The sequence below is a fragment of the Pseudophryne corroboree genome, chromosome 4, assembly GCF_028390025.1.
Source record: "Pseudophryne corroboree isolate aPseCor3 chromosome 4, aPseCor3.hap2, whole genome shotgun sequence".
In the NCBI taxonomy this organism is placed as follows: domain Eukaryota; kingdom Metazoa; phylum Chordata; class Amphibia; order Anura; family Myobatrachidae; genus Pseudophryne; species Pseudophryne corroboree.
The window spans coordinates 265610456-265638132 of record NC_086447.1 but is presented as its reverse complement, the minus strand read 5'-3'; the positions used below and the strand labels follow the sequence as shown (position 1 = coordinate 265638132).

Sequence of the window (27677 nt, the reverse complement as noted above, 5' to 3'; positions counted from 1 at the left end):
CTCCCTGGATCCACGACTGCGTTTTGTGAGATTGGGTGGCAGGGTGAGTGCGTGCTTGCACTCGCACCCGTTAAAGGGGCACCCATACTGATGTGACCTCACAGGGTATGCCATCCTGGCAGGGGAATTTTACGGCATGGACTGACTAGGAAATAAAGTGTGAGGAGAACACTGCCCATGGTATGTCCCTGCAGACACCTGGGGTTTGCACAGGGATAAGGGACACACACAGGATAGCAGGGTCCCCCTCCCCCATGTGCACAAGCAGTTTAGGTGATGTCAGATTTATGTGAAGCAGTCTTCCAAATACACATGTGGTATCATAAGGATCTATCCAGTAATAACCTTATATAGTCAGTGAAAATGTCACAGGTCCAGGAATTGCAGTTACCAGGCTTCTGCTGTCTGTCTGAGGTCTCACAAGTCAGGGGCATTCAAGCATGTCAGAGGAAGTTTAAGGCACAGTGTGCATTTTTTTTGACAAATGTGAACAGCAGTGTATACAAGTACTGATTGAATACATTTGGAAAGTAACAGTTAGTTTGCAGACTGTCCTTCCCAGCATGAGATACTGCAGGGACATGCTTGGATGCCCCCAGACATGCTTGGATGCCCTAGGCAAATGCCTAGCCTGCCTATAGCTAAGGCCGGCTCTGAGATCATGGGGGAGATTTACCAAATCTTGGAGAGAGATAAAGTTGAGAAAGTAACTGTTCCCACAACAAATTACCCACCATAGCCCAAATTGGAACTATTAATTAATGTAAACATGGCCCCCCTATCTACTAAACAGTGCTGAAGGGGGTGTTACATCATTACAAATTAGCAGCACTCAATTTCAGTAGCATTAGCTTTTAAGGCAATTATTCCACAGTGCACATGAATTTATTACGTTTAGTTTAGTGTGAAAGCGGGATATTATAATGTCTTCATGTGCAGTAAAACAGAAGCATAATTTTACTTTGAAAACAAGATATAAAAAGAATCTAATGGATACAAGCTGCATGTGAGTATATGTAGGCAAGGTGAGCATGAATGTAAAAGGAGTTGGCAATACACAATATCAATATTTGTTCCTATTATTCGTTGAGAGAAGATTGCATACAGTACATCAGACTCGTGCTTTTATTTTCCTTCCTATTGAGAGCTAGAAGCAGGCTCCACCCTCCTGCAGCTCTGAACTGCACAGACTGTGTCAAAGAAGATCTCACTCTACTACAGTTCTCACACGACTAGCATGCTTTCCTTTTATCCCACACGCATCTCTCACTGCAACTCATCTGCCAATCTGCCTGCTGTGTTTTGCAGGATGCTGAAGTCACAGATGGAGATCTTGCCGGCTTAGCAAATCTGTACTGGATGGATTGTAAACTTTAAAGATGATAACAGGTCATTTATACATATAAAATAGTGTCATGACGAAGAGTTTAAACTGTTTTCTTCTATTGATTACAATCTCCTAATCAGCGTATTCAATGTCTTACGTGGAACTTTTCTACACTGAACATCTACATGCTTTTGGAAGGAAAAGTATGTTTGGAAGGAATGGGTGATGAATGCATGGAGAAGAAGATTTAGTGGAGAATTATGATTGCCTCAGAGTTTCCTCTTCTATATAATTAGGAGAATACAAACTCCTCAAAGATGTCTGTGCCAACGACTCCTCTGTATACAAATGGCACCAGGTTCAGTACAGAGACACCAAAGTCACCGTCTACTTCAAATGCATTTCTGTTTTGTCTTACACTAACACTGACGCTGATTGTCTTAGTGAGCACTGTTTATTCTCTGGTGTCCTTGATAAGGATAAAGAATAGGTCTGCGCTCTCTGTGCTTGTGGCTTCCTTGTCTGTGGATGACCTACTGACTGTAGTACCTGTGTCTATCTTCATGCTAAAACAATGGACTGGTGATCCGCTCTCCCAGCCCTTGTGCACTGCTGCAGCTTTCCTCTACCTGTTCCATGGAGTATCCAGCAATTTAAAAGCATCTGTAATTATTTCTTATAACTTCTGCACATCGACCAAACTATCAAACTATCAAACTACAAAACTGGCACCGAAAATGCCATGGACCATTTTAAGCACATGGGTTGTTAGTTTGTCTATAAGCGCGCTGCCTTTTTTTGGCTGGGGTGCATTCAATGCCACCACTTGGGGATGCCTTGTAGACTGCACCGGCTCTTATGTGCTGTTTTTATTTGCTCTGTATTCTGTCAGCTTCTGTGTTCTGACTGTCTTCTCCGTCCCCTTAACTCACCAGTTGCTTTGCTCGGATAGCCAGGAACAAGTACTTTATCTGAATTACAGAGACATTGCTAAGGGTTCTCTAACCCCCAATACACCTCTGGGCAGCACCGCCTCGTCTGTGCCTCCTGATAATCCTGCTGGAAAAACCTTGAAGAATTTCAATGAGAATTGTGTGAGCTCAGAGGCTGTGTACAAGAGGAGCCTGGGTGATGATCAGCACTGCTCTAGCAGCATGGGAGGTAGCAGGAGCATGACAGTGCTGTATGCACAGAAGCGATTTTCCCTCATTCTTGCTTTGATTAAAGTCATTCTGTGGCTTCCAATTATGGTAAAGGCATGATCTTTAATACTGCAATATGTAGTGTGTTTAACAAGAATCTCAAGGCTAACTGTTATGTAACTTTAAGAAGCAGTTTCTATATTCCGTTTGTGTGCCTTATAATTGTGAGTGCATTTATAGGCTAGCGAACATAAGGTTTGGAAGGGTCAAAGCCACTTCTTGTGTGGCTAAATAGAATGACAGGTTTTAAACACTTGTGACTTGTCACCTTATCACCCTCATTGTAACTAACAGTCATTTAGTGCGTTTTGTGTCTATAGCCTTGACATGTCACAATGAGGCATTGCTATGGCAGGGAGCTGAGTAAAAATACAGTATATGTATTATTAACTACTTGCCTGTCAGCGACGGCTGCACTGATACATATTAATGTGAGCAGATGTCATTTCTGAGAGAATAGGTTTATTATACAGCACCAGAGGCAGTCTGAATAGTCTGAAGATCTGGTTTCCTTAATGTAATGGAGGCAGACCTTTTGAAGGCTGGACTAAAAGCCATAAGAAAACAGCCAATCAATTCACCAGGAGCTAGTGACATCATTGAGACAGTGAAACTATGACAATGGGGCTAATTCAGACCTGATCGCTGCTGTGAGTTTTCACACAGCGGGCGATCAGGTCTGAACTGCGTAGTGCGCATATGCATGCTAGAGATGCGATCAGCATCTCAGCCCAGCGATCGCCTCTACCTGATTGACAGGCAGAGGCGATCGCTGGCGGGAGGGGGCGGGCATCTGGCCGCTGTTTTGGGGTCATGGTCCGGGAAATGCAGGCGTGCCCAGACCGCGCAGGGGCGGGCCGCAGCGGCTGCGTAACGTCACACACAGCCTCTGCGACCCAGGACGCGGCAAAAAGTCGCCTACCTACATTGCTGCGCAGGTAGGGACTTACTCGCCGGGTGAGATAGCATCACCACCATGCGATGCTATCTCATCCGTGCGGCGGGGGAGGGCCAGACATGCGGGGCGGACTAACCCTGTGCTGGGCGTCTCCCCCCGCATGTCAGGGTAGCCGATCGTCACGGCTACAATCAGGTCTGAATTAGCCCCAATATTAGGAGGCGTGATGTGATTTCTAAATTTGCTTTCACAGTACACATTTTCATTTGATTGGGAAATATATGTCATTAATAAATAGCATTATTTCTTTCACTTTTTTCCTGTACACATCCAATAAACAATTACCTGATTACTTGAGTGGGAGATTCCATACAGTATCCTCAGTCAACATAAAATAATAAATTCTATCACCTAAGTATACAGAAAACATATATATAATCTCCATAGAGACTGCTCCAGTACAAAACAGAAACCCTGTAGCGCTCACTCCCGAATGGGAAAGTTTTCTGTGACTCACAAGACAGCAGGGAACCACCCAGGTCCTAGGGAAGTGAGCGGGGTTTGATGATGTGATTTGCTTTGAATTGTGTTGTCATGGCCTCACCCCCATGGCAGGATACCTCGATTCACAACACTACACCCCGGAGGTAGTTGAACTTGTGCCTTGAAAGTGGGGATTGTTCTGGTCTCCTGGGTGAGGAAGGGGGTCCTAAAAGTCATCAAATGTGTCATAGAGCAAGTGATATTTTAGAATGCAATGCACTTGTTTTGTGTGGTTGCAGCCATATTTACAGGAAAGATGACTGCATCTGCATGGGTAGCATTGTTTAATGGGTGGTGCTTGTAAGTCTGAGTATTCCTTGCTGTATATGGGCTACATGCATTTGTGAACCAGATATTAAGCTATACTTGCCTACTTTTGAAAAAGCATTTCAGGGAGATTGTGAAAGTAATACCTATCAGTGCAGACATGTGCTGCTACATCTGAGAGGCGTGTCATAAAAATGACTTCCATCCAAATGTAAATAAGCCCCAAAGTTAGTAAAATCTACTTGTTAAAGAAAAGACACTGATATTTTGCAGGATTTGTTTGTGTATTGTGTTTTACAGGAGGTTTCATATACTGTAAGTGGCCAGGAGAAACTTTATTTAAAATGCATGTAGCCATAGGGATCATTGGTGGTCATTCCGAGTTGATCGCTAGCTGCATTTGTTTGCAGCGCAGCGATCAGGCTAAAAAATGGCAGTTCTGCACATGCGTATGCAGCGCAATGCGCACGAGCGACGTACGGGCACAACGAACGATGCAGTTTTGCACAGGGTCTAGCTATACATTTCAGTCGCACTGGTTGCCGCAGAGTGATTGACATAAAGTGGGTGTTTCTGGGTGGCAACTGACCGTTTTCAGGGAGTGTTCGGAAAAACGCAGGCGTGCCAGGGAAAACACAGGCGTGGCTAGGCGGGTGTGTGACGTCAAATCTGGAACTAAATACTCTGAAGTGATCGCAAGCGCTGAGTAGGTTTTGAACTACTCTGAAACTACACACAAATTTTTGCAGCCGCTCTGCGCTAAAAACGTTCGCACTTCTGCTAAGCTAAAATACACTCCCAGTGGGCGGCGCCATAGCGTTTGGATGGTTGCTAAAAACTGCTAGCGTGCGATCAACTCAGAATGACCCCCATTGTGTCTTATAGCCAATGCAGGGAAATGGCACTGATGATCCCATTTGAATGTATGTATCTGTGATTTCTCTTTTCCCCCAAGAATATAAAAGCTACATAATGGGGATAAGGTGCAATCAGGGAGTTTGATGGACTATTCAGGAAGTCAGGGAGATTGCTGCTATTTCAGAGAGTCTCCTGCAGAATGAGGGAGGGTAGGCAACTATGGCCCTCATTCCGAGTTGTTCGCTCGCAAGCTGCTTTTAGCAGCATTGCACACGCTAAGCCGCCGCCTACTGGGAGTGAATCTTAGCTTATCAAAATTGCGAACGAAAGATTCGCAATATTGCGAAAAGACTTTTCTGTGCAGTTTTTGAGTAGCTCGAGACTTACTCTTCCAGTGCGATCAGTTCAGTACTTGTCGTTCCTGGTTTGACGTCACAAACACACCCAGCGTTCGCCCAGACACTCCTCCGTTTCTCCAGCCACTCCCGCGTTTTTCCCAGAAACGGTAGCGTTTTTTCACACACTCCCATAAAACGGCTAGTTTCCGCCCAGAAACACTCACTTCCTGTCAATCACATTACGATCACCAGAATGAAGAAAAAACCTCGTAATGCCGTGAGTAAAATACCTAACTGTATAGCAAATTTACTTGGCGCAGTCGCACTGCGGACATTGCGCATGCGCATTAGCGACTAATCGCTCCATTGCGGGGAAAAAATAACGAGCGATCAATTCGGAATGACCACCTATGTTTTAAGCGCATGTGTAAAAATCTGATTTCATTTTGTAGAAAATTATATTTCTAATAGGCTAAAGCAATGTAGAGGTGTATTTATGGAGACAAAGCCTTTTTCTTCTCATAAAAGGATTTCCTCTGACCTTACCTTTTAGTGCATTGCTTTTTGCACCTTCCAAACCCACTTTAAACAAAAGAGAGCATTTTTCGGTGCATTTAGGCCATTGCATAACTCCATGTTTAACGATCCTTTACCAGAGCACCTTTGGACATGCAGGCAGAGAGAAGGCTTACAGCTGGGTGCACTTTTATTCACAGCTCCCCTGCTCCTCACTGTGCAATATGTGATTTCCTTCATGGAGACCCCAGACTACTCTACTTTATCTGTCAGAGTCCAGGACACGTCCTGATTTTGACAGCACAGTCCCAATGTAAGATCTTTGGCCTGGCAGTTGGGGAGGTAAACTGGGGAATGTGCTACGGGTGCAGAGCTGAATGTATCGTGAGATGTCTGCTTAACATATGGCCATAAATACAGAATTTTTCAGAGCTTATTTTTTAGTGCGTAAGCAGCATACTTGCCCATTCTCTGAGATTTTCTGAGAGAATGCTTGGAGAGTGGATAAACCCTCTGCTACCACTGTTTGGGTGAGAGAGATGGGCGATGGTCATGATGACATGACTTAGTATGAATAACGTAATCCTGGACCCACTCTAGACGACATAGGGGGTAATACAGACAGTCTGAATTACTATGCGCAGTGCGCACGCGCGGTGGGCGTACTGCGCATGTGCAGCCAGTGAGATGCTATCAGCATCTCACTGGTACGATTGCCTCTGCCTGATTGACAGGCAAAGGCGGTCACAGGGCGGGAAGGTGCATGCTAACTGCATCAGATGGCCGTTGGCGGGGTGCGGTCTGGACAACGGAGGTGTGTCTGGACCGTTGGGTGGGCGGGCCGCGGCGACTGCATGACGGCAGGAGCTGCACTGGCAGGGAGCTACTTGTCAGGTTCAAAAGCATCGCCGCCGAGCGATGCTTTTGTACCTGTGCGAGGGGGGGGGGGCACTGACATGCTGGGTGGACTAGCCCTGTCCTGGGTGTCCCCCGGATGTCAGAGTAACTGATCGTAGATGTGCTAAATTTAGCACATCTACGATCAACTCTGAATTACCCCCATAGAGCTGAGAATTACAGCAGAAAGTTGTAGTAGGCGGGGCTGCACTGATTCTACTCAAGGTGCTAATTGCCCACTCACCTAGAAGCCTCTGTACCCAGACCTCCTGGTGTTCAGTTAAAGTTAGTATGATACTGTAGGTGGTTAATAGTTAACTCAGCATCAACCACAATTGACTAATTTCAGTCCAATAATAAAAACTGGGATGAGGGCCCTTATGTCTGTGCAAGTGTAAAGTGGACAAATGGGTGAAAAGATAAAATGAAATGTCCTGTTTAGGTCCATTTATTACAGTTCATAAATAATGTCAAATGTTTCTTTTACTGCATTCTGAAGTTTTGTGTTCGGTGACAGCATCCAGATGAAACTGTCACAGAGTATTTTAACAGTCTGGTAGACATCAATAAATCATGTGAACCTAACTATGTGCAGAAAGTGACACTTTTTATATAGTGTTATTTGAAAGCCTCCCAAAAGCCTGATTTAGAAATCATCTATAATGCATCTACAGTATGTGCTATTTCCCAGTCTGTACTGTGATATTTCTTTTGTAGTCAGATTTCTATATGAGGGTACTCTTTGCTGAACCCCTGTTGTATAAACAATTAATATCATATAACAACAGTACATATCACATTTACTTTTTGCATTTACAATTATGGCGCTATTATTTAAACTATTACTGTATACTTTAAAGTTTACTATATAAATAAATACTGCCTTTGGCAAACTTAATACCGCCAAAAAACATAACTGAGTCTACAGTATCTGCTTATCAGGGACGTGTGGTGAGCTAAATGGCTCAAGAGACACTGGCTAGCACCAGATTTACACGCAATATATGAGCCAAAGCGTACATCTGGGCATTATACACAGGTGCAGCAGTATAAACTCCTGGAAATTTGATGAGTTTTGATCAGAGATATGCGGAAAAAATAGGCAGGTGAGGCACTGCCTCACCTGCCATAGACTTTTTACTCCAGAGTTTTGGCTACAAAAATGATTAGAATAATACAAATTCTTTGTATTTTTAATATACTTCACACAGTCAAAACTCTGGCACAAACATTAGTATAACAGGAAAGGCTCTGCCTACCTGCCTCACCCCACCGCACGTCACTGCTGCTTATTAATGCGTATGTATGTATGTATGTATGTATGTACTCTTAAGAGTCATGCAAGTCTGTTATTTCGTATTACAGTATTACTATGATCATTAGCAATAGTGATAAACCAGTTATATAAAGTGCAAGGTGATAAATGCACCAGACAGTCAGCTTCTGTCAATTTACATATTGGAGCTGATTGGCTGGTGCATTTATCACCTTGCACTTATCACTGGTTTATCACTTCCTTATGCCTTCTCCAGGTTAATACATCTGGCATATGTACATATGACTGCTATACATAAGCTTTTCCTCAACTGAAAGTTTGGAGGTATGCATTAAGTGTAATTTTGGTTAACTTGCTTATTAAATACTGCAGGTGTGGAGGTCACACTTATATCTCATTATGTTTTGTTCTATACGCCTGTTTTTCCTTTGATAATTATGAAAAATTATTATTTAAAAATAATGTCCAAGAGGCAACCCTAATGTCAATTCAATTACCCTCTACCGTGTAATATTGTTGTAGGATGCTAAGCCTTAGCTATGGGGTGGACAGTTTACTAAGTGGACTTTCTGTCTTACAGATACAACTGGTTGTCCAACACATTGTTGGCTTCCAGAACCTTTCCTTTGAAACATTAAGTTTCCTTCTGACTTTGCTAGCTGCTACCACCAGTCCGCTGTTCCTTCTGTCTGAGCACTGGATTCACCTGCCATGCGGCTGCATCATTAACTGCAAGAGGAATAAACACCCGATGTCATCAGAAGATTTCCAAGGTGCGATATTCATATATTTCTTATTGTACTGTAGATCTGTAGATATAGTATAAGTATAAATATACATCTTACTAAAGACATGATTCTGAGTCCGGCGCATCTGTGAAAACGGATGCATCTCCGGGTTTGTAGCATGCGTCTGAATTGTAAAGCACAAGTTGTCCAAAGTTATAATTAGGTAGGCCCATGCCACTTCTTGTGCAGATGGAGAAGTAAGCGTTTCTGGGTGGCAACTGGGCGGTAACGAGTCGTGCGTACGGGGAAGGGAAGATTATTTCATATGAATCTCTTGAACATAGCATGTGGCTGGTGTAAGTGCCAGTACTAATGCTAGCCTGCAGCTTACTGCGCAAAAAAATATGTCCTTGAACCGCTACACATCCTAATGCCGCAGGAGACGTCTTATGTAAATTGACGCCTCCTGCCTTCTTCTCTGGTCATCTTCGTGAACATGGTCCATCTGAGCAACCCTCAGGTTACTCAGGATGGCCTGGAAACGCACGCTGCAGTGAAGCAGTTTCGGAGAACGCAACCACTGGCATCAGCACTGCCAGAAAACGGGGCCAAAATGCCCCCATTCTTGAAAGCTGCCTGTCACTGTTCCCACTTCACCCCCAAACGGCCGCAACCTGTTAATCAGGCTGCAGTGTCCAGGGCATTGCGAGATGTGCGCAAATCTCACATCACTGGAGATGTATGTAATCCATCAGGTTTGCATACATCTCTGAATTAGGCCCTTAGTCTAGCCATTTATCGCATTATCCCACGAAAGTGAGTGCAGTACTGTGGCTGTAGGGAAAGCAGCTGCAGAAGTGTGTAACTCAGAATCTGCCCCTAGGTACGCTGAGCACTTATTAACTACTTACAATAAATGCTGATTTTAATCATTATCTTTTCTTACATCATTGAAATTAAAATGTATAAATTTGAAAATGCTGAGCTGGGAGCCACTCAAAATACTTAACAATAATGTGTGTCAAATAACTAAAAAAAAAAAAAAAAAGAACACTTTGTCTTAACTAAAAAGAAAGAAATCAGACAACAATTTGTTCCATAATTGTTCTCCTTTTCAGAAGATACACTTATTATAGTCTTGTCATCTGTTGTCTTCAGACAACATTACCCTGCACTGCGGATAAATTACATATTCTGTATGCTGGCGGAAGGGTACTACGAGCCCTATCATGCCCCTAATTATGTCTGGGAGTACAGAGTCACTCACATATGAAAGATGGGTGGCCCCTCTTTCAAATTATGTGACCCCCGACCCCTAAAGAGTTAGATACTATTGCCTAATGTTAGGGTAAAAAAAATAGTTTTCTGTAGATGGGTGATGGGTACATTGTGCCCTATATCCCCCATAAAGAGACACGCGTACACACATGGGGGCACCCTTCCTTGAAAGAGAGGTGTCTCCTCTTTTAAACTATGTAAGTTATTTTCCACAAATGGGGGTTGGGATTTAAATAAAGCCCATATTTCCCCCATCTTGTGTCAAATAAAAAAGTGCTGTTTTCTTTCTCAAAACATACACATAAATCCTGCCTTTTCTACTGTGGAAAGGGGGCTTATTGGCTTTTTTGTTCCATTTCTTGAAATTTCCATAAAAAATAAACTTTTTTGGCCATTTGGGTTAACTTTGTTTTACATGTTAGAATGAGTAAAGTGACTAATGGTATTTCTGAAAACACAATGGGCCCTATACAGGTCCAGTCGCTATACCGGAAACGTTGTTGCAATATACCAATGTTCGGTACATTGTGCATGCACAGGCCCCTTACTGCACATGTGCAGTATGGGTCCTGCATTCTCGCTCACAAAGCAGCTGCAGATGTAAGGTGATTGATAGCCTGCAGTTGTTTTGGGGAGGGGGTGGACTCCCATTTCACAAAACGGAGGCGTGTTGCCTCTGTTTTGTGGGAGTGCTTAGGCCATTGTGTCTGTCTTCCAGCAGAGATTTCGTGGCCTTAGTGACGGAGTTGCAGCGGCTTCACTGCAGCAGCCTCAGATGCATTAGTGGATCACACATGCATGCAGGAGGCAACTACTTATACCAGACGCCTCATGCTGCATTACCATATGAAAGCATCGCTGCTGCTGCTGCTGCTGCTGCTGCTGCTTTCAAGGAGGCAGCAGCTATGCTTACTACATCTGCACCTGAATCAGGCCCAATATCTTTTGTAAAAAACACAAGGTGTAATTTGTGTGGGTACTGCATAAAAAAAATCATTGATGTTGGAATGTGAATGTGGAAAGCAAATGTGAAAAAATGACCTCAGCACAAGCGTGATAAAACCCTCATCAGCAAAGTGGTTAAGAAAAGATGTAACTTAGGACCTTATTCAGAGATGGGCGCAGATCGCTACATACGCAGCCAGATCTGCGTCCATGTCCTCCCATGCTGGGGGCCGCTCAGCAAAGGGCAAGGCCGCCCAGCATGTGTGGTGGGTTGCATCCCGATGTGTCCACCATTACAATATGCTTCAAATTAAGGTTGACCCCTGTCAGGTGGTCCACCACCATTTTTTTAAATCAGAGCGGCCCCAAAACGCTCCCAGCCCGCCCTTGTTCAGCCCTTTTTCGGCCCTCCAGAAAATGCTGCATCGCCGTCCCGCGAACACCCGCCGCTGTCAATCACATTGCGGCCGCATCCTTCCAGGATGTAAGGTCACACAGGTGCGCTGCGACGACTGCGCATGTGCAGTTTGCTGATGCTGGCAAACTGCGCTGCAGGCCACTAATGCGGCCAGCTCTGAATCAGCCATATAATACTGTAGACAATCCCATTTGCTTGATTTGTATTTTGTTTGTTTTGTATAATAGAAGTAGTTTATTGAATTTTTTTTTTTATATATATATATATATATATATATATATATATACACAGATTAGTTGGCCATGCATGTGGGCTTTTGTATGCGGTTTGCATCTGCCATCAGTTTCTATATTGTGGCTGAACTTATTTCATACTTGCCTTCTCTCCCTGAACGGCTGGGAGACTTTTGAAAATCGTGTGGTGCTTCCAGCCGCCTAAAAGATTGGGCAGCCACTACATGCCACCAAGCTGCCCACTTACCGAGTTAAGTGGGGGGTCTGGGCGTCCGATGATGCGATTTGCACTGAATTGCGTCCTCTTAGCCACGCCACTTGCTGTGCAATGCCTGCAATTTTGGCATTGTATAGTGGAGCGTGGATGCGATTGTGTTCTCCACTCCCCCTATGCCACCTCCTATAACATGTTACGCCCCATATGTCACACCAGCCCGTACGGCTCACACGCTGCACCCCCCTCCTGGAGGGGGTTGCTAGAAAGTCTGTTACATATTAACAGAGTAGGGTTTTTGAGAGAGGGTTTTATACTGCAGCTCTAACACTAGTAAACATACAGATACCAGCAACAAATGAATTAAGGAGAAATGTATAAAGACAATCTATATGAAAATAAGCTATTGTAACAAAACCTTTAAAAATGTTCCAGAAAATGACTCAATTTTAGCACTTCTTTCCCCTGTTCTTCTACAGAGACATTGCTCTGAATTGCCCTGCAGATTACATAACTGTGCCCGCTCTTGATCAAGCTCAGCGTACAAGAGCATTTTCACCAGTACATGCTAGATAGTGTGACTCATAAACATCATTAAAAAAAACACTATGCCAAAGTCAGATTATAGTGTATATTTCTGATTATGTTTTATAATACTAGACACTCAAAGTTATAACACCAATGTACTTTTAGTATCGCCTACATACATTAGAATCTACTGTAAAGTGCCAAGCAAAGAACAGAACATTCACTGAAGCCAGATAAATTGTAAACACATTCAAACAAACATGCAAATAAATCCTTTGATTAATACATGTATTATATTACAGAATGATTAGGCATTGTGCATATTTCTCAATATTCTCAAACAAAACTGGGAGTACGTATGTATTAATAGAATACTTTGTATTTCAGTCAATAAGTCAGACAATACCATTGTTTTCAACAAATTGTTTGGTTATTTATTTTAAAAAGAAAAAATTTAAAACTATATCTAACAGGTTATACAAACACAATCATTGTGCTCTGCATTGGACATCCCAGACAAGGTACTGTGGACTACAACCTATATTTGGCTCCATCCGGCCCCTCACTTAGACATCATCCACCTCTGTTCTCCGAGCAACAAATAACTCTGACTTCTAGCATTTTTCAACTAATATCAGTATATCCAGGCTCTGAATGGCTGAAGGGTCACTGTTCACTTAAAATTGCAGGATCCCAGCCATTCCCCAGGGCAAATTATATCACTACCCCCACAAGAAATCTACTTCAAAGGCCTATCACACTGAGACTTTTCACACCTACACAATAAGAATTGGATTCTAACACCTTTCCACAAGCCTGCTCGGTCCTGGAATAATTGACTAAATCAGCAACAGAAAAGGAAAGTTACTTTATTTATCACTTGTTTCAGATATACACATTCGGTTATTGGAGCAGCAATAGGTTATAGCAATAGCTCTGTTCATGAACCCATTATAATTTTTGGATCACATACCGAACTGGGAAATGTATATATATATATATATATATATATATATATATATATATACAGCACTTTCAGACCGGCACTCCACGAAAACTCCAATAGCTGCGCCGGTGCCTCCACATATACGAATGTATAAATATAGTCCCGCAATGGTGTGGCACTCGGCTGGATAAATGAACAATAAACCAGTCAGGTCTTACTTTATATATATATATATATATATATATACACACAGCTTTCTCTCCCTCTCTCATCATAATATGCAGCTCATACTTATAGTAACTGTCATTGATGACCCAATGTATACGTATTCCTCCAGCTTCATTCTTTCACTCCGCCCACCACATTCCGCAGTTCCTATTACACCATCACAGGCTTCTATCCTCCAATCCCTTGGCATTTTAAAAAGAAAACACAGGCGCACTCGTGCGAAGCAAGCAGGCTGGAAACTTCTTTTCCCCGGTAACCACCTAAGTCGTTTGCCCACCTGCTCACCCCCAGCTTCAAAGAACAATCAATTAGAAGTGATTCCCAAAAGACGGCCCTGTGCTTGAAAGAACAGAACTGTCAATTCTTAACATAAAGAAAACTGAAGGCCCTCTGGTATGCCCAATCAGGTCAGTCCTTTGTAATGACAGATCTATAAGAAACAAGACTGCAACAATTGCTGACCTTATTGAATCTGCAGATCTAGCCTATATTACAGAGACCTGGCTAGATGAAAATGCAGCACCTATATTGGAGGCTGCAATCCCAACAAACTACTCTGTTATCCACAACCCAAGACTGGACCGCAGGGGTGGCGGGGTGGCTATCTGCTTCAAAAAAGACCTTAAACTTAGGGTCCACCCTATTGAAATTATTCACTTATTCAAGTACATTGCTGCCTGTAGTTCGTCAGAATTAGGTTTCAGAGTACTTCTCATTTACCAAGCCCCTGGAGATAGAAAGATATTTCTACAAGAAATTGCAGACACTGTCACTTGCCTGGTTCTAGAACATCAAAGATGGCTCATCCTCTGGGATTTCAATGCATGGGTGGATGATGAGCTCTCACGCCTTGGCCCAGACCTCCTGTGCACAAAGAATGGTCTGGGCTTCACACAGGTCCTTCCTTCTGCCACACATAAAAGTGTTCAAACTCTTGATCTTGTCTTTCAGATTGGATTAGAAGTCACTGACCTAAAAATAAACCCAGTTATCTGGTCAGACCACCACTCCATTTGGTTCTCAGTTGCATCCCCTCAAATAAGATCTCTGCCCATGGCGTTGACCAGGTATCGTCCAAGGAGGGGTATGACTCCCCAGGTTATAGTAGCAAATCTGGATCTCTCTGCTATACTGGGTGCCTGTGAAGATCCCTGTTCCCTAGCCCGTTATTATAATAGGGATGTTATGGCTGCAATTGATATTATCGCCCCTGTGCGTATAATAAGACCTCGTAAACCACAATGTCGAGCTCCCTGGTTCGACAACAGTATTAGTGAGCTCAAGAAAAGGGGGCGTAGACTGGAAATACGATGGAGGAAGACTAACCTAGTGGATAACAAAATAAAACTAATAAAGCATAACGAAGAATATCAATCGACAAGAAGAAATCACAGTTCCTGTCAAATGAGATCACGGCAGCAAATAATAGGCCAGCTCAACTTTTCCGCACAGTGGAGATGCTTTGCAAGCCAACATGCCTGCAGACTGATGAAACCCTCTCCCAGGCAAGATGCAACGAGTTTGCAAACTTCTTTGCAGATAAAATATCCACCATCCGGGCTGGAATCTCCACAGTGTCATCAAAGGAGTGCCAAACTACAAAGCCTGCCAATATAAGTCACCTGCCTTCATGGACCAGCTTTAACCCAGTAGATGTAAAGGACATTGCTGAAATTGCTCTGATTTTGTGTCCCACCACCTGTGATCTGGACCCTGCCTCAACCAAGTTTCTAATAGGTTGTATGGATATAATTGGTCCTGTCTTGTTCAATGCTCTTTGCAGACAGGCATTTTTCCTGGACCCCTAAAGGAAGCAATTGTTAAACCGCTTCTTAAAAAAACTAATTTAGATCCCGACTGCATGACCAACTACAGACCGGTATCAAACCTTCCTTTTCTAGGAAAGGTTACTGAGTAAGTGGTTGCAAATCAACTCGAACCCCGCCTGACAACCCATGATATCTATGATCCATTCCAATCAGAATTCAGGAGAAGACATAGCACTGAAACAGCCCTGGTGTGTGTGTTAAATGATCTTCTGATGGCAAGAGAAAGAGGTGACTGTTCAATATTAATCCTTCTGAATCTCTCTGGAGCATTTGATACCGTGGACCATGGACTTCTGATTGAGCGACTGATACATTTTTGTGGACTAGATGGCACAGTCCTAAGCTGTTTCAAATAATTTCTCACAGGCAGATCACAGAGAGTATCATCTGGAGTATACTCATCACCATCAGTGTCATTGCCATGTGGTGTCCCACAAGGTTCTATACTATCCCCCATTCTTTTTGCAGTATACATGCTCCCGCTGGGTGAAATAATCAGGCGCCATGGGTTGGTCTACCACTGCTATGCAGATGATACACAACTGTACTTGTCCTTTGCTCCGGGCACTGATAACCCAATAGCAACCCTAAATGGCTGTCTAGCTGAACTCCAGGAGTGGATGAGTGCCAGTTGGCTGCGACTGAACCCGGATAAAATAGAGGTCCTTATGATAGGACCGCAACATCAAAGGTCAAGACTGCAGCATAGCCAACCAACTGGACTTACACTCAGGGATTTAGAATTACAAACAACTGATCATGTACAGAATCTTGGCATTGTCTTGGATGGTGGCTTGACACTTAAACATCAGATATCAGCCACAATCAAATCCTCATTCTTTCACCTGAGGAACATAGCCAGACTCAAGCACTTAATTCCCTCAGATGATCTGCCAAAAGTCATCCATGCATTTGTATCATCTCGATTAGACTACTGTAATGCCCTCTATCTTGGTCTCCCAGCAAAAGAATTGCACCGCTTACAGCTGGAGCAAAACACAGCTGCCAGGCTGTTAACCAACCAGCCCCGTTCTAGCCACATAACACTCATACTCTACTCCCTTCACTGACTGCCTGTATCTTGAATCATCTTCAAGATTGGCTTACTGAGTTTCAAAGCCCTACATGACCAGGGCCAAAGGTACCTGAAGCAGCTTCTGACCCCATACTGCACCACTCGATTACTGCGATCTGTAGATGAAGGACTTTTAGCAGTACCTAGAATCTCCCGTAATTCATCTGGGGGTCGAGCTTTTAGTCATGCGGCTCTGTATCTATGGAACTCACTTCCCCGCACAATGCAAGAGGCCCCAACTATAGAATCCTTCAAAAGTTGACTCAAGACTTTCCTGTTTACTCAAGCATTTCAATAATGTCCCCGTAGTATCTACATGCTTCTGTATTTTATGAAAAGCTTTTCTGTACTTTATTATTTTCTGTACTATATTATGCTATGTATCTGTTAAGCGCCTTGAGTACTATTGGAGAAAGAGCGCTATATAAATAAAATTATTATTATTATTATTATTATTGTTTTGTGTGTCCACACACTGATTTGCGTAATGTTGAAAATACAATTTAGATGTATTTTTAATGTAATTAATATAATTTTCATGCATTTTAACAATCGATCTGCAATGTCTTCATTTGTTTTACTGTTATTGTTTTTTTTTCCATTAAACAAAATCATACTTTCACAGACACATTTTGCTGATTACCTGGAGCTATAGTTATACCTGCTGAAATATGTTAGAAAAAAAGATACATTGGAATAAATTTACTAAGGTGGGAGTTTTTTTTAGAACTGGTGATGTTGCTCATAGAAACCAATCAGATTCTACTTAACATTTACGTAGCTGCTTCATGAACAGGTCTGGCCAACCAGCGACTTTCCAGCTATTGGAAAACTACACATCTCAGCATGCACTGCCACAGGTAAAAGCATTCCATAATAGCAAAACTGTGGCAAAGCATACTGGGGTTTTTAGTTTCACAACAGCTGGAGAGCCACATGTTGGCCCGGCCTGTTCTAGAAGATAAGAGATAGAATCTGAATGGATGCTATTGGCAACATCACCATTTCTAAAAAAAAAACTACCACCTTAGTAAATTTAACACATTGAGGTTTATCCGTGATATAAAAAAACGTGGTGCAGCACCAATGCTGTTTGTTATGTGTTTTGTTATATCATAAATACTTGGGGGCAGTTACACCTGTTTTTATAGAGTCATACATGGATTACTATTGTAAGATGAGAGGCGTCGGAACAGGGGGCGCAAGGGGGAAGCTTGCACCTCAAACAAGACAGAGGAGCCAATGCCCAGTGCGGGGGAGCGCTTACCTCTGGATCCCCGTAGGTGGCTTCACCATTCCAAGCGCTCTGCTGCCGCAGGGTGATGTCCCATCCGCTGGCCTAGCAGGCTGTAACTCTGAGTATTCACTGATGCATTACTGGGAGGCACCTCCTCCCAGTAATGCATCTGTGAAGACTCAGAGAGACAGAGCCAGCTAGGAGGACAGCAGATGGGACACAGCACCATGCGGTGAAGACACCCACAGGGATCAGAGGCGAGCGCTCACCCGCACTGGAGGAGAGAGAGGGAGTGAGGGGGAGGCTGGCAGCACAGCACAATGCAGGGTGAGGCACCACTGTGGCACCCCTGTGTAATATAGTGGCAATTTGAGATGAAACGTTGCTTGGTACATAGAATGGATAGAATTGGCAGGATGTGGGGAGGTTGCAGATTTTTATATTGAATGCAAGATCATTGATAATGCACTTGATCATGTGCAAAAATACTATAACAAAATTTAGTGTGTTGGACAGGATATTATAATGAATTTCAAGAGGCGAATATTGCACATGAAGTTGTTCATATTTTAACAAGGATCCATTGAATGTTTCTCAGCCACACTATATAGACGGATTTTATAGTCTCTGTATACCACAGTAAAATTGAACCCCATCAAATAGGAACTGTGACTATTAAGTGTACTTGGTCTTAGATAAAATGAACACTTCCCTCCGTATCATTAAAGGCATTTTATTGCGACATACCATGTTTATATTTATTTTAAAGATGCCAAAATCAGACCAAATGCACCTCACTTACGTGCTGTTGATATAGCTACAGTAAAAGTCAGAAAGTCTTTTGATTCAGAAGAGGTATAACTAAGGTTGGTGGCACCCAGGGCAAATAAATAAAAATGGTGCTCCTTGAAAACGGTACTCTAAAATTCTGTCTGAACTCTAATACTAGTAATGAAAGAAACACATACTGAAAATTAGGGAATCACGAGAGCAAGGTAAAACATCAAAAACAGCTATAAATACTATGGAACTGATTCTTGTTTGTAAATAAAGCAAACAAAAGCAAGTAACCTATATCTGGAACAAACCATGTTGCCATGCAGGGTAAATACTGGCTACTTTTGCATGTAACCCACAAATGATCGACAGCTTTATTTTTACACTGCAATATACATTTCAGTTTGAACGCACTCCACACATCTACCCCACCTGCAGTGCAACATGGTTTTGCCCCGTTCCTAGCTTTTTTTGCTGTACTTACAAACATGAATCAGGCCCTATGGGGGTAATTCCAAGTTGATTGCAGCACAATTTTTGATAGCAATTGGGCAAAACCATGTGCACTGCAGGGGGGGCAGATATAACATGTGCAGAAAGAGTTAGATTTGGGTGGGGTGTGTTCAATCTGCAATCTAAATTGCAGTGTAAAAATAAAACAGCCAGTATTTACCCTGCACAGAAATAAAATAACCCACCCAAATCTAACTCTTTCTGCACATTATATCTGCCTCCCCTATAGTGCACATGGTTTTTCCCAATTGCTATCAAAAATCCTGCTGCAATCAACTTGGAATTACCCCCTATGTGCACACACACTGTTGTGCGATGAACTTTGTTTGAATCCAACATAGGGCTTTATTCAGGTTTGTTAGCAAACAAAAAAACTGAGCAATTGGGCAAAACCATGTTGCACTGTAGGGGGGGCAGATATAACATGTGCAGAGAGAGTTAGATTTGGGTGCGGTATATTCAAACTAAAATCTAAATTGCAGTGTAAAAAATAAGCAGACAGTATTTCCCCTGCACAGAAACAACATAACCCACCCAAATGTAAATCTCTCTGCACATGTTACATTAGCCCTACCTGCAGTGCAACATGGCTTTACCCAATTGCTAACTTTTTTGTTTGCTAACAAACCTGAGTAACCCCCATAGAACTTAATATTGCAATTGTTGAGCACCGCTGAATTCTGACATTACAAAAATACACACATTCTGGAAGCAATCATTCTCTTTTGCACAGAGAAGCAATTGCAAAAAAACCCTTTCAATAGTCTCAGATTCTTTATCCTTATCTGTTCCTCACCTGTATTTCTATCCCTCCTTTTTGTGGAGACATGATTCAACCCTATGTACTTGAAACTACTCATCTCCCTCCAACCGTTCCCTTGTAATCAAACTCTCATGTAGTGCTTTAGCTCATCTCAAAAGCACATTATCACTTGACTCTTTCCTATTATTACACATACCTGCACATAAGTACATTTTATTGTCATAAGCAGTAATCGAACTGTGAAATTAGAAATCGTTATATGGAAATTTGAAGTGAACGGCCAGAGGCCTTGGGGAATCCTACTTCCACTCAACTTTTAAGGACTTTGATAGTGTGAAATTAATATTAGATGATTTTAACATTCCTACCACAAGCTGCGGCTCAAATGTTAGGCCACCTAAAATGATAAAATTTCACCCACTTCAAAGAATAACCTGTGCTGCTCTTACTCCAGTTAGCCACTTTCTGGTTCCACAACCTTTATATGACCTTGGTCCAGCTAATTTATTTATTTTAAATAAAAAATCTTTCCTTTTTGAGGCACTGCAGTACAGAGAAAAACAGACAGCAAAAAGACTTATGAGTCAAACATACAAGAAAAGAGACAATCACACTATGTGACCGGTTCCAATATGAGGGGGAAAAAACATTGAAATGGAGTGGGTTTTTCAGTTTATAGCTATGCAACAGAAGCCTAAAAAATACACAATAGTCTGGTATCAACTGTCAGAAAAATAATTAAGCTTCCCTCCCCTGTTTTCTCTTCCTGTCTCCTTTTTGCCCCTCCCCACCTCAAATGACTAGTCAGTTAGGCTATTATATTTGTCCTTGCTGCTCTTTTCCTACAGTAGCTCCGTATGGTTAAAGCCTTACTCTAAACTAGTGATTTTCAACCTTTTTAAACTCGCGGCACACTATACAAGATTTCAAAATGCCAAGGCACACCATCAGAATTATATCATAACAAATATCAATATATATTAAATGCACTGGCCCCCCGCAGTAATAAAACAAATACACTGACCCCCTTACAGTAATAAACCACATTTTCCCCCACAGCATTTAAACACACTGTCCCCTCAGTAATTACACACATTGTGCTCCCACATTAATAAAATAAATGCACTGTCCCCCACAGTAATGACACACATTGTCCCTCCACATTAATAAAACATGCACTGGCCCCCACAGTAATGGCACATATTGGGCCCCACCAGAGGCGCTTTCATAGAGGAGGAGGCCCGTGTGCTGCCTCCTCCATACGGGCCCCTCCTCTCTGCAGTAGCGCTGTAGAGTCTGAGCTCTAGAGCAGTGGTGGCCAACCTGTGGCTCTTGAGCCTCATGCGGCTCTTTCTTTATTCAAATGTGGCTCCCCACACTCGAAGTCACGGGATCACAACAGATCCGGAAACTGCTGCACTCCAGCAAGACAGTCAGCAGCAGCACTACGGGGACTGAGAACTGAGAGAGCCAGATACTAGAGGTGAGACCAGAGGCGTAACTAGGGTTTTTGGAGCCCAGGGCAAGATCAATAATGGCGCCCCCCCCTCAACAAAAATAAAACTACAAAGGAAACTACTGGCACACCACTGGCATGCACTGAAAAAAATGGGCACTGTGCATAAAGATGACAGGATGTGTATGTATATATGGAGGTGCAGTGGTTGAAGTGTACATTTTTATGTGGGGGTATGGAAAGGTGAAGGATGCGCTCCGGAAAAGGGGGCGTGGCCACTCTAATGGGGACGTGTCCTTCAGTGTAGTAGGACCCCTTATACTATCTAGTACTGGTGCCCCTTTAACATTATAGCACACGGTATGAACCGAAATTCACATACTAGCACATGGTATGAGCCGAAATTCACATTATATCACACGGTATGAGCCGAAATTCCCATACTAGCACACGGTATGAGCTGAAATTCACATTATACCACACGGTATGAGCCGAAATTCACATTATGCCACACGGTATGAGCCGAAATTCACATACTAGCACAGGGTATGAGCTGAAATTCACATTATACCACACGGTATGAGCCGAAATTCACATTATACCACACGGTATGAGCCGAAATTCCCATACTAGTACACAATATGAGCCAAAATTCACATTATAGCACATAGAATGAGCCGAAATACACATTATAGAGTGAGGGGATCCTACCCCCTTAATTAACAAGGCCCGCAGGGCACTGCGGTGAGGGGAGTCTACCCCCTTAATTAACTAATCCTGCGGGGCCCTGTGGTGAGGGGAGCCTACCCCCTCAATTGACTAATTCCAGAGTTTTGCAGCGGAAGTGTTACAGCGATTTCTCGCCCCAAGCTGCGGCGCTTCTGCCACCTCCGACACTCCACGTCTTCGGCACCACCCGGGATGCAGAACCCTGCACCGGGAATGCACCCTTTTCAGTGTGATCTGCTGCGCTCCGAAGGGGGATCTTCTCTCCAGCTGCAGGATCCCGATCTGTGCCATCCTCCCCGCTGTTCCGCGCCATCTTTTTTAAGACAGCCGGGTTCTTCTATGGGTCCTTGCTCTGGTAAGCGGGTGTCCTCCGCGATGCTGGTGCTCCCGTCGTTGGTCAGTCTCCTCCCTTGCTTCAGGGTCCTGGTCCGCTGAAGGTTGGATGTCCTTCCTCGATCCTGCGGCTGGCTGGATTCCTTTTCTGCGGCATCTTCTCCACTCAGCGCGGACGGCTCTGGTCGCACCGGTGACAGGCGCAGGCGTGGGCAGCTCCTCCCTGGCGTTGGTCCTCTCCTGGTCCTGCGGCTCGCGTCTCTTCAGCCGGTGCGCAGGTCTCTGTTGCCGGGGTGCGCAGCCAACTCCCTCTTCCAGGGTAAGTCCTCCAGGACCTTCAATAAAGCACGCCTCCCTACTAGAACCTTGGCATTTTTGTGAGTGCCAACTGACCGACCCTGAATCATTACAAGCATTAACCAATACTATTTCCCTGTATGCTCAGACAAACTTCCCCGCTAACACTTCTATCTTCACCTAGTGGTGCACCCTGGAAGACATGCTTAGAGGAACTTCTGTCCAGAAAAGAGTGCAGATGAAAACTCACTCTGCTAACATGCAGGCCAAACTGAACTCACCCTTTGGTCGCTGGAATTTCAAAATCATTCACATCACTCCGAAATAAAGCTTCATGAGGTGTGGCAACAACCCCAGAAGCTATGTATGCTCCATATGCAATCTGGCTTACCCACCTCCACCATAAGTTTTACAATGCAGGAAACAAGGCCTCCAGACTTCTGTCCAGCAAATTACGGGATGCCAGGACCACAACAAATGTCTTCTTGACCCCACTGTCACTAAATGCCTTAACCCTTTAGATAATACTAACTGGTTCTCTGCTTACTATGCACAGTTATACAATTTATGTGAGGACCAATTTATCCCTCCCTTTATCCTCCTTCCTGAAGACCATTCCACTGCAGTCAATGAATTAGAAATGCCTGACTGCCCCCTGATCTTTGGACGAACTACATGTGGTGCTGAAGCAGTTGCCTAAAGGGAAGGCACCTGGACTGGATTGCTACATAAACACATTCAATTCTTTCAGTGATATTCTGGGTCCTATTTTGATACAACTTATAATGAAGCTACACATACCGGCAAGTTTCCAGTGGAAAAGGTTGAAGCTCAGATAATAACAATACCACAACTGGGTAGAGATCACACTGATCGCAGAAAGTATAGGCCAACAGAACTCCTTAATATGGATGTGGAGATTTCTGCTAAATTGATAGCCAATCAGCTCAATCCCTTACTCCCCCAGCTGAACTACTATGAACAGTTGGATTTCATTCTTGGATGCCAGCCCTTAATAATACCCATATGGTTCTGGATTAGTATATGGTATTGACCACACAGTCAGAGTACCTAGTTTCTTTCTTTATATGCCAAAAAGGCATTTGACAGGCTACATTAAGGGTATATGAATCAGGTACTCTTTAAATCTGGTTTCGAAGGAGACATTCTGAGTTCCATTTCTGGTTTCGAGGAGACATTCTGAGTTCCATTTCTGCATTGAAGCTAGAATGTTTAGCAATGGTTTTCCCTCATTCCTTTTCTTTTTTTTTCTTTTTTTTTAAAGTTTGTTTTTATTGACCGGTGAGGTAACAGTGAAACAAAATTTGTAGTATGCATTACATAATCAATACAGCATAGATATATTAGTAACAATAAATATAAATATAATTATAATTATACTCCGTGGAAGCCCTAGGTAATAGTAATGTTGAAACAACAATAGGGGATGTGTACCAATATCCAGATTGTGAGAGATTTGGTTGGTATATTTAAGCGACATAGAGTCTTGGGCTCAAAAGGGGGCTGCGGAGTCCAGGGTCTCAAGTAAGTACCATTTAGTTCTTTGAAACATTTCCGCAGGGCCTCCTTTGTAACCTGGGGTAGGGTCTGGACATAGGGCAGCCAAATATGGAAAAATTTCTCGGTCAGTTTGTCTTTCTGTAAAGCAGTATTGGTCCAATCTAGATGGAACAGATGAGAGATCCTAGGGTGTAATAGTGAGACAGGGGTAGGATCAGTGGAGATCCATTGTGAGAGAATCGTCTTTTTGGTGGCTGCTGCCAGTTTAATTAATAGAATGCGTTGTCCCTTGGACAGGTCGGGTGTGGGTTGTTTCGGGAATATGCCCCAGAATGCCCATGTCTTAGTGATGGTAAATTGTAACTGTAAGTCGGTTGTGATATATGATTGGAGCGCCTGCCAGAGTGTACGTACCTTGGGGCACGACCATAGACAGTGTACAGGGTCCGCTTCTGGGGCAGTGCATTTGAAACAGTGAGAGGAGGGGGCTGCTCCGATGAGGTAACGTAGCTTGGGGGTGACATATGCTCTATGTAGGATTTTCTGGTGCATTTCTGAGTATGAAACTGAGCCTAGTGTTTTATCTAGATAGGTGTTGGCCTCCAGAATCCGTTTCATCGTGAGATCTGGGAATTCTAGTTTCCATTTTAGGAGGCCTGTTGAGCTGGATTCCACATCTAGTAGGGTGCGGGAGTGTGTGTATATGAGTGCTGTGGGAAAATTGCTATTCGGAGTGAGTCGTAATGTTTTGTCCAGGGCATGGGAGCTATCCTCATTCTTTTCTATTTCAAATGGTAATTCCCACTTTCTCTATTGATTTTTGTAATTGCCCAAAAGCTCCAACTCTCCCCTGACTTCTCAGTGCTTTTAGTTCATGGTACCTCCCATAAACTTTGTCTTTTTGAGGACGATGTCCTCCTATTTGTGACTAACGCCAAAAACTTTGTTGCCTGCTCTCCAGACTATCTCGCACTAATATAGCATGGCCTCTTAGTACAAACTTAATGCACTAAGACAGAGGCCATCCCCATTAATATATCCCTGCTAACCCTTCTGACTCTGAAGAGACAGTTTCCTTTTACTTGGAACGAGGACTTACTTGGGTATCGACATCTCTTACTCTTTTTTAAATGTCTTCGCTGTCAATTGCATTCCCCTACTTACCCAGCAAACCAGCTTGGCTGGTGTCCCGATGAGTCACGAGTTCTACTGGTTGGGCCGTTTAGCAGCTTACAAAATTATGTTACTGCCTATGCTAATGTATTCATTTTGTGCTATCCCTTATTCAATGTCCCACACAATCTTAGATTCCATGAAAAAACTTATGCTTTCATATGTTTAGGAGCGTAAGCTTCACCGTTTCATATTATTACATGTGGTTTGTTTTAAACTACAAGGTAATTTGAACCTCCCTGACATTGTTCGGTTCTGTGACACAGCCCTCTTCACCCATTGAGTGACTGGTCCCCCCCCACCCATTTTTCAAAACCTGGGTGGACTTAGAATATGCTCTTATCTCAGGTTTTCCCATTACCAGACCCACTTTAAACCCCTAGATGGCTTACACCACAGCATTTTTTACTAGTAGCGGACATTTCTGATAGCTTGAAGTTGTGGGACCTTAGGATTTTGACTACTTTTGACTTCACTCTGCCTACCAGAAATCTGTAAGGCTCTTGACATGCTGTTGCCTAACCTTCACGCCTCTTATTAGATTAATGGAGGCCGTACAACTTTAGCTGACATGTTTTCACCGTCTTCCTGCCTCTCCTTTCCTGATATCCGTGCCAACTGGCTTACTGTAGATACCTCCAGATCCAACACTGGGTATGGACTGTGAGTACTACCCCTAATGTTTTACGTACACCTCCTGCCCAGATCCTAGCCAGGGTAACTACTTCCTCCTCCCGTGCTAGTTCATATTGGTTTACCTTCTGTCTCCTCCAGATCTTCCAGGTAAATCCCCAATTTAATTACAATGGGAAAAGGATCTCTCCCAGACCTTTACACCAAAACAATGGGAATCTATACATTTTACTTCTGTTGCAATGTCAAGGTGCACTAATTACTCCAAAATGCATATCAAACTTTTGAATAGGCTCTATTTAACGCCCAACACACTCTGCTGGTGTCATTGTGATATGGAAGGTACCATAGTGCATGTCTTTTGGGACTGCCCTGTATTGCGCCACTTTTTGGACGGAAGTGTATACCCTTATCACTGATGTCTTAAATCTCACTATCTTCCCTTTTCCAGTGCTATAAGGCTAGTGGTATCCCTTGTGGTCCCAAAATCAGATCTCTATGTCCTTGCACACATGTTGATATCAGCCAGGGCCAATATTGCGCAGTATTGGAAATCCCCACCCCCTCCTCTCCCCTTACGTATAAGGTCCTTTCAAAGACTCACTACCACTTTGAAATGGAAACCATGGGGATTACTATTTCCACCAATCCTTCCTCTCCTATTATAAAGTGATATCCTTGGCACATGTGTGTCACAGAGGTTAGAGGAGCCATTTCTTCACCACATCCTAGTGCAGGCTGCCAAACTCCTCCTTTTAATCTGAATGACCCTCTGCTGATGAACTTTAATATACTGTTGTTGTTCTCCGTATACATTTGCTTGTACTCTGTTTTGGATATATGTCTTTGTGCTTGTCCTGTTTCACATTTTTAATGCTTTAAAATGTCTCTGGTCTCTGTGGTGCCCCGGAGTAGAAGAATAGAGAGAGCCCGGCTAAAGAGAGGGAAAAGGAATGCAGCAAAGTCACAGGCAACGGAGGAATGTCCCAAATGAGGAGCAAGCCACCACCGATCAATGCACCAGTGGAGGTGGCCTCCTTTTGACCATGGACAATCCTGCTTATCCCCAGATTGCACTGCACCAGTTCAACTTCTGGGGGATAAAGCATGCTTAACAGATCTTCTACCCGGGCAGGTGTCCAAGTTGACTAACGGCGATCCAGTCCTGGGACTTGTGACACCTCCTGCATGACTTCTAATGCCCCACTTGCCCCACCCTTGTAATGTCATTGAACACCAGCCACACTTACTTATATAATTTCTCTGACGTCCTAGTGGATGCTGGGAACTCCGTAAGGACCATGGGGAATAGACAGGCTCCGCAGGAGACTGGGCACTCTTAAAAGAAAGATTAGGTACTATATCTGGTGTGCACTGGCTCCTCCCTCTATGCCCCTCCTCCAGACCTCAGTTAGAATCTGTGCCCGGCCAGAGCTGGATGCACTTAGTGGGCTCTCCTGAGCTCACTAGAAAAGAAAGTATTTGTTAGGTTTTTTATTTTCAGTGAGATCTGCTGGCAACAGACTCACTGCTACGAGGGACTGAGGGGAGAGAAGCAAACCTACCTGCTTGCAGCTAGTTTGTGCTTCTAAGGCTACTGGACACCATTAGCTCCAGAGGGATCGAACACAGGGCCCGACCTGGATCGTCCGTTCCCGGAGCCGCGCCGCCGTCCCCCTTGCAGAGCCAGAAGACGGAAGA

The 27677-nt window shown here is 43.5% G+C and overlaps 1 protein-coding gene across 1 annotated transcript in view; it reads left to right on the top strand.

The window, feature by feature from the left end:
* The first annotated feature begins 1223 nt into the window (after nt 1-1223).
* GPR149 (G protein-coupled receptor 149) overlaps nt 1224-27677 on the top strand; it is a 177634-nt gene continuing 151180 nt past the window's right edge. The window contains exons 1-2 of the mRNA XM_063916108.1: nt 1224-2577; nt 8703-8895. Coding sequence (XP_063772178.1) covers nt 1645-2577; nt 8703-8895 — 1126 coding nt within the window. The 5' untranslated portion in view covers nt 1224-1644. The remainder of the gene's footprint in view (nt 2578-8702; nt 8896-27677) is intronic.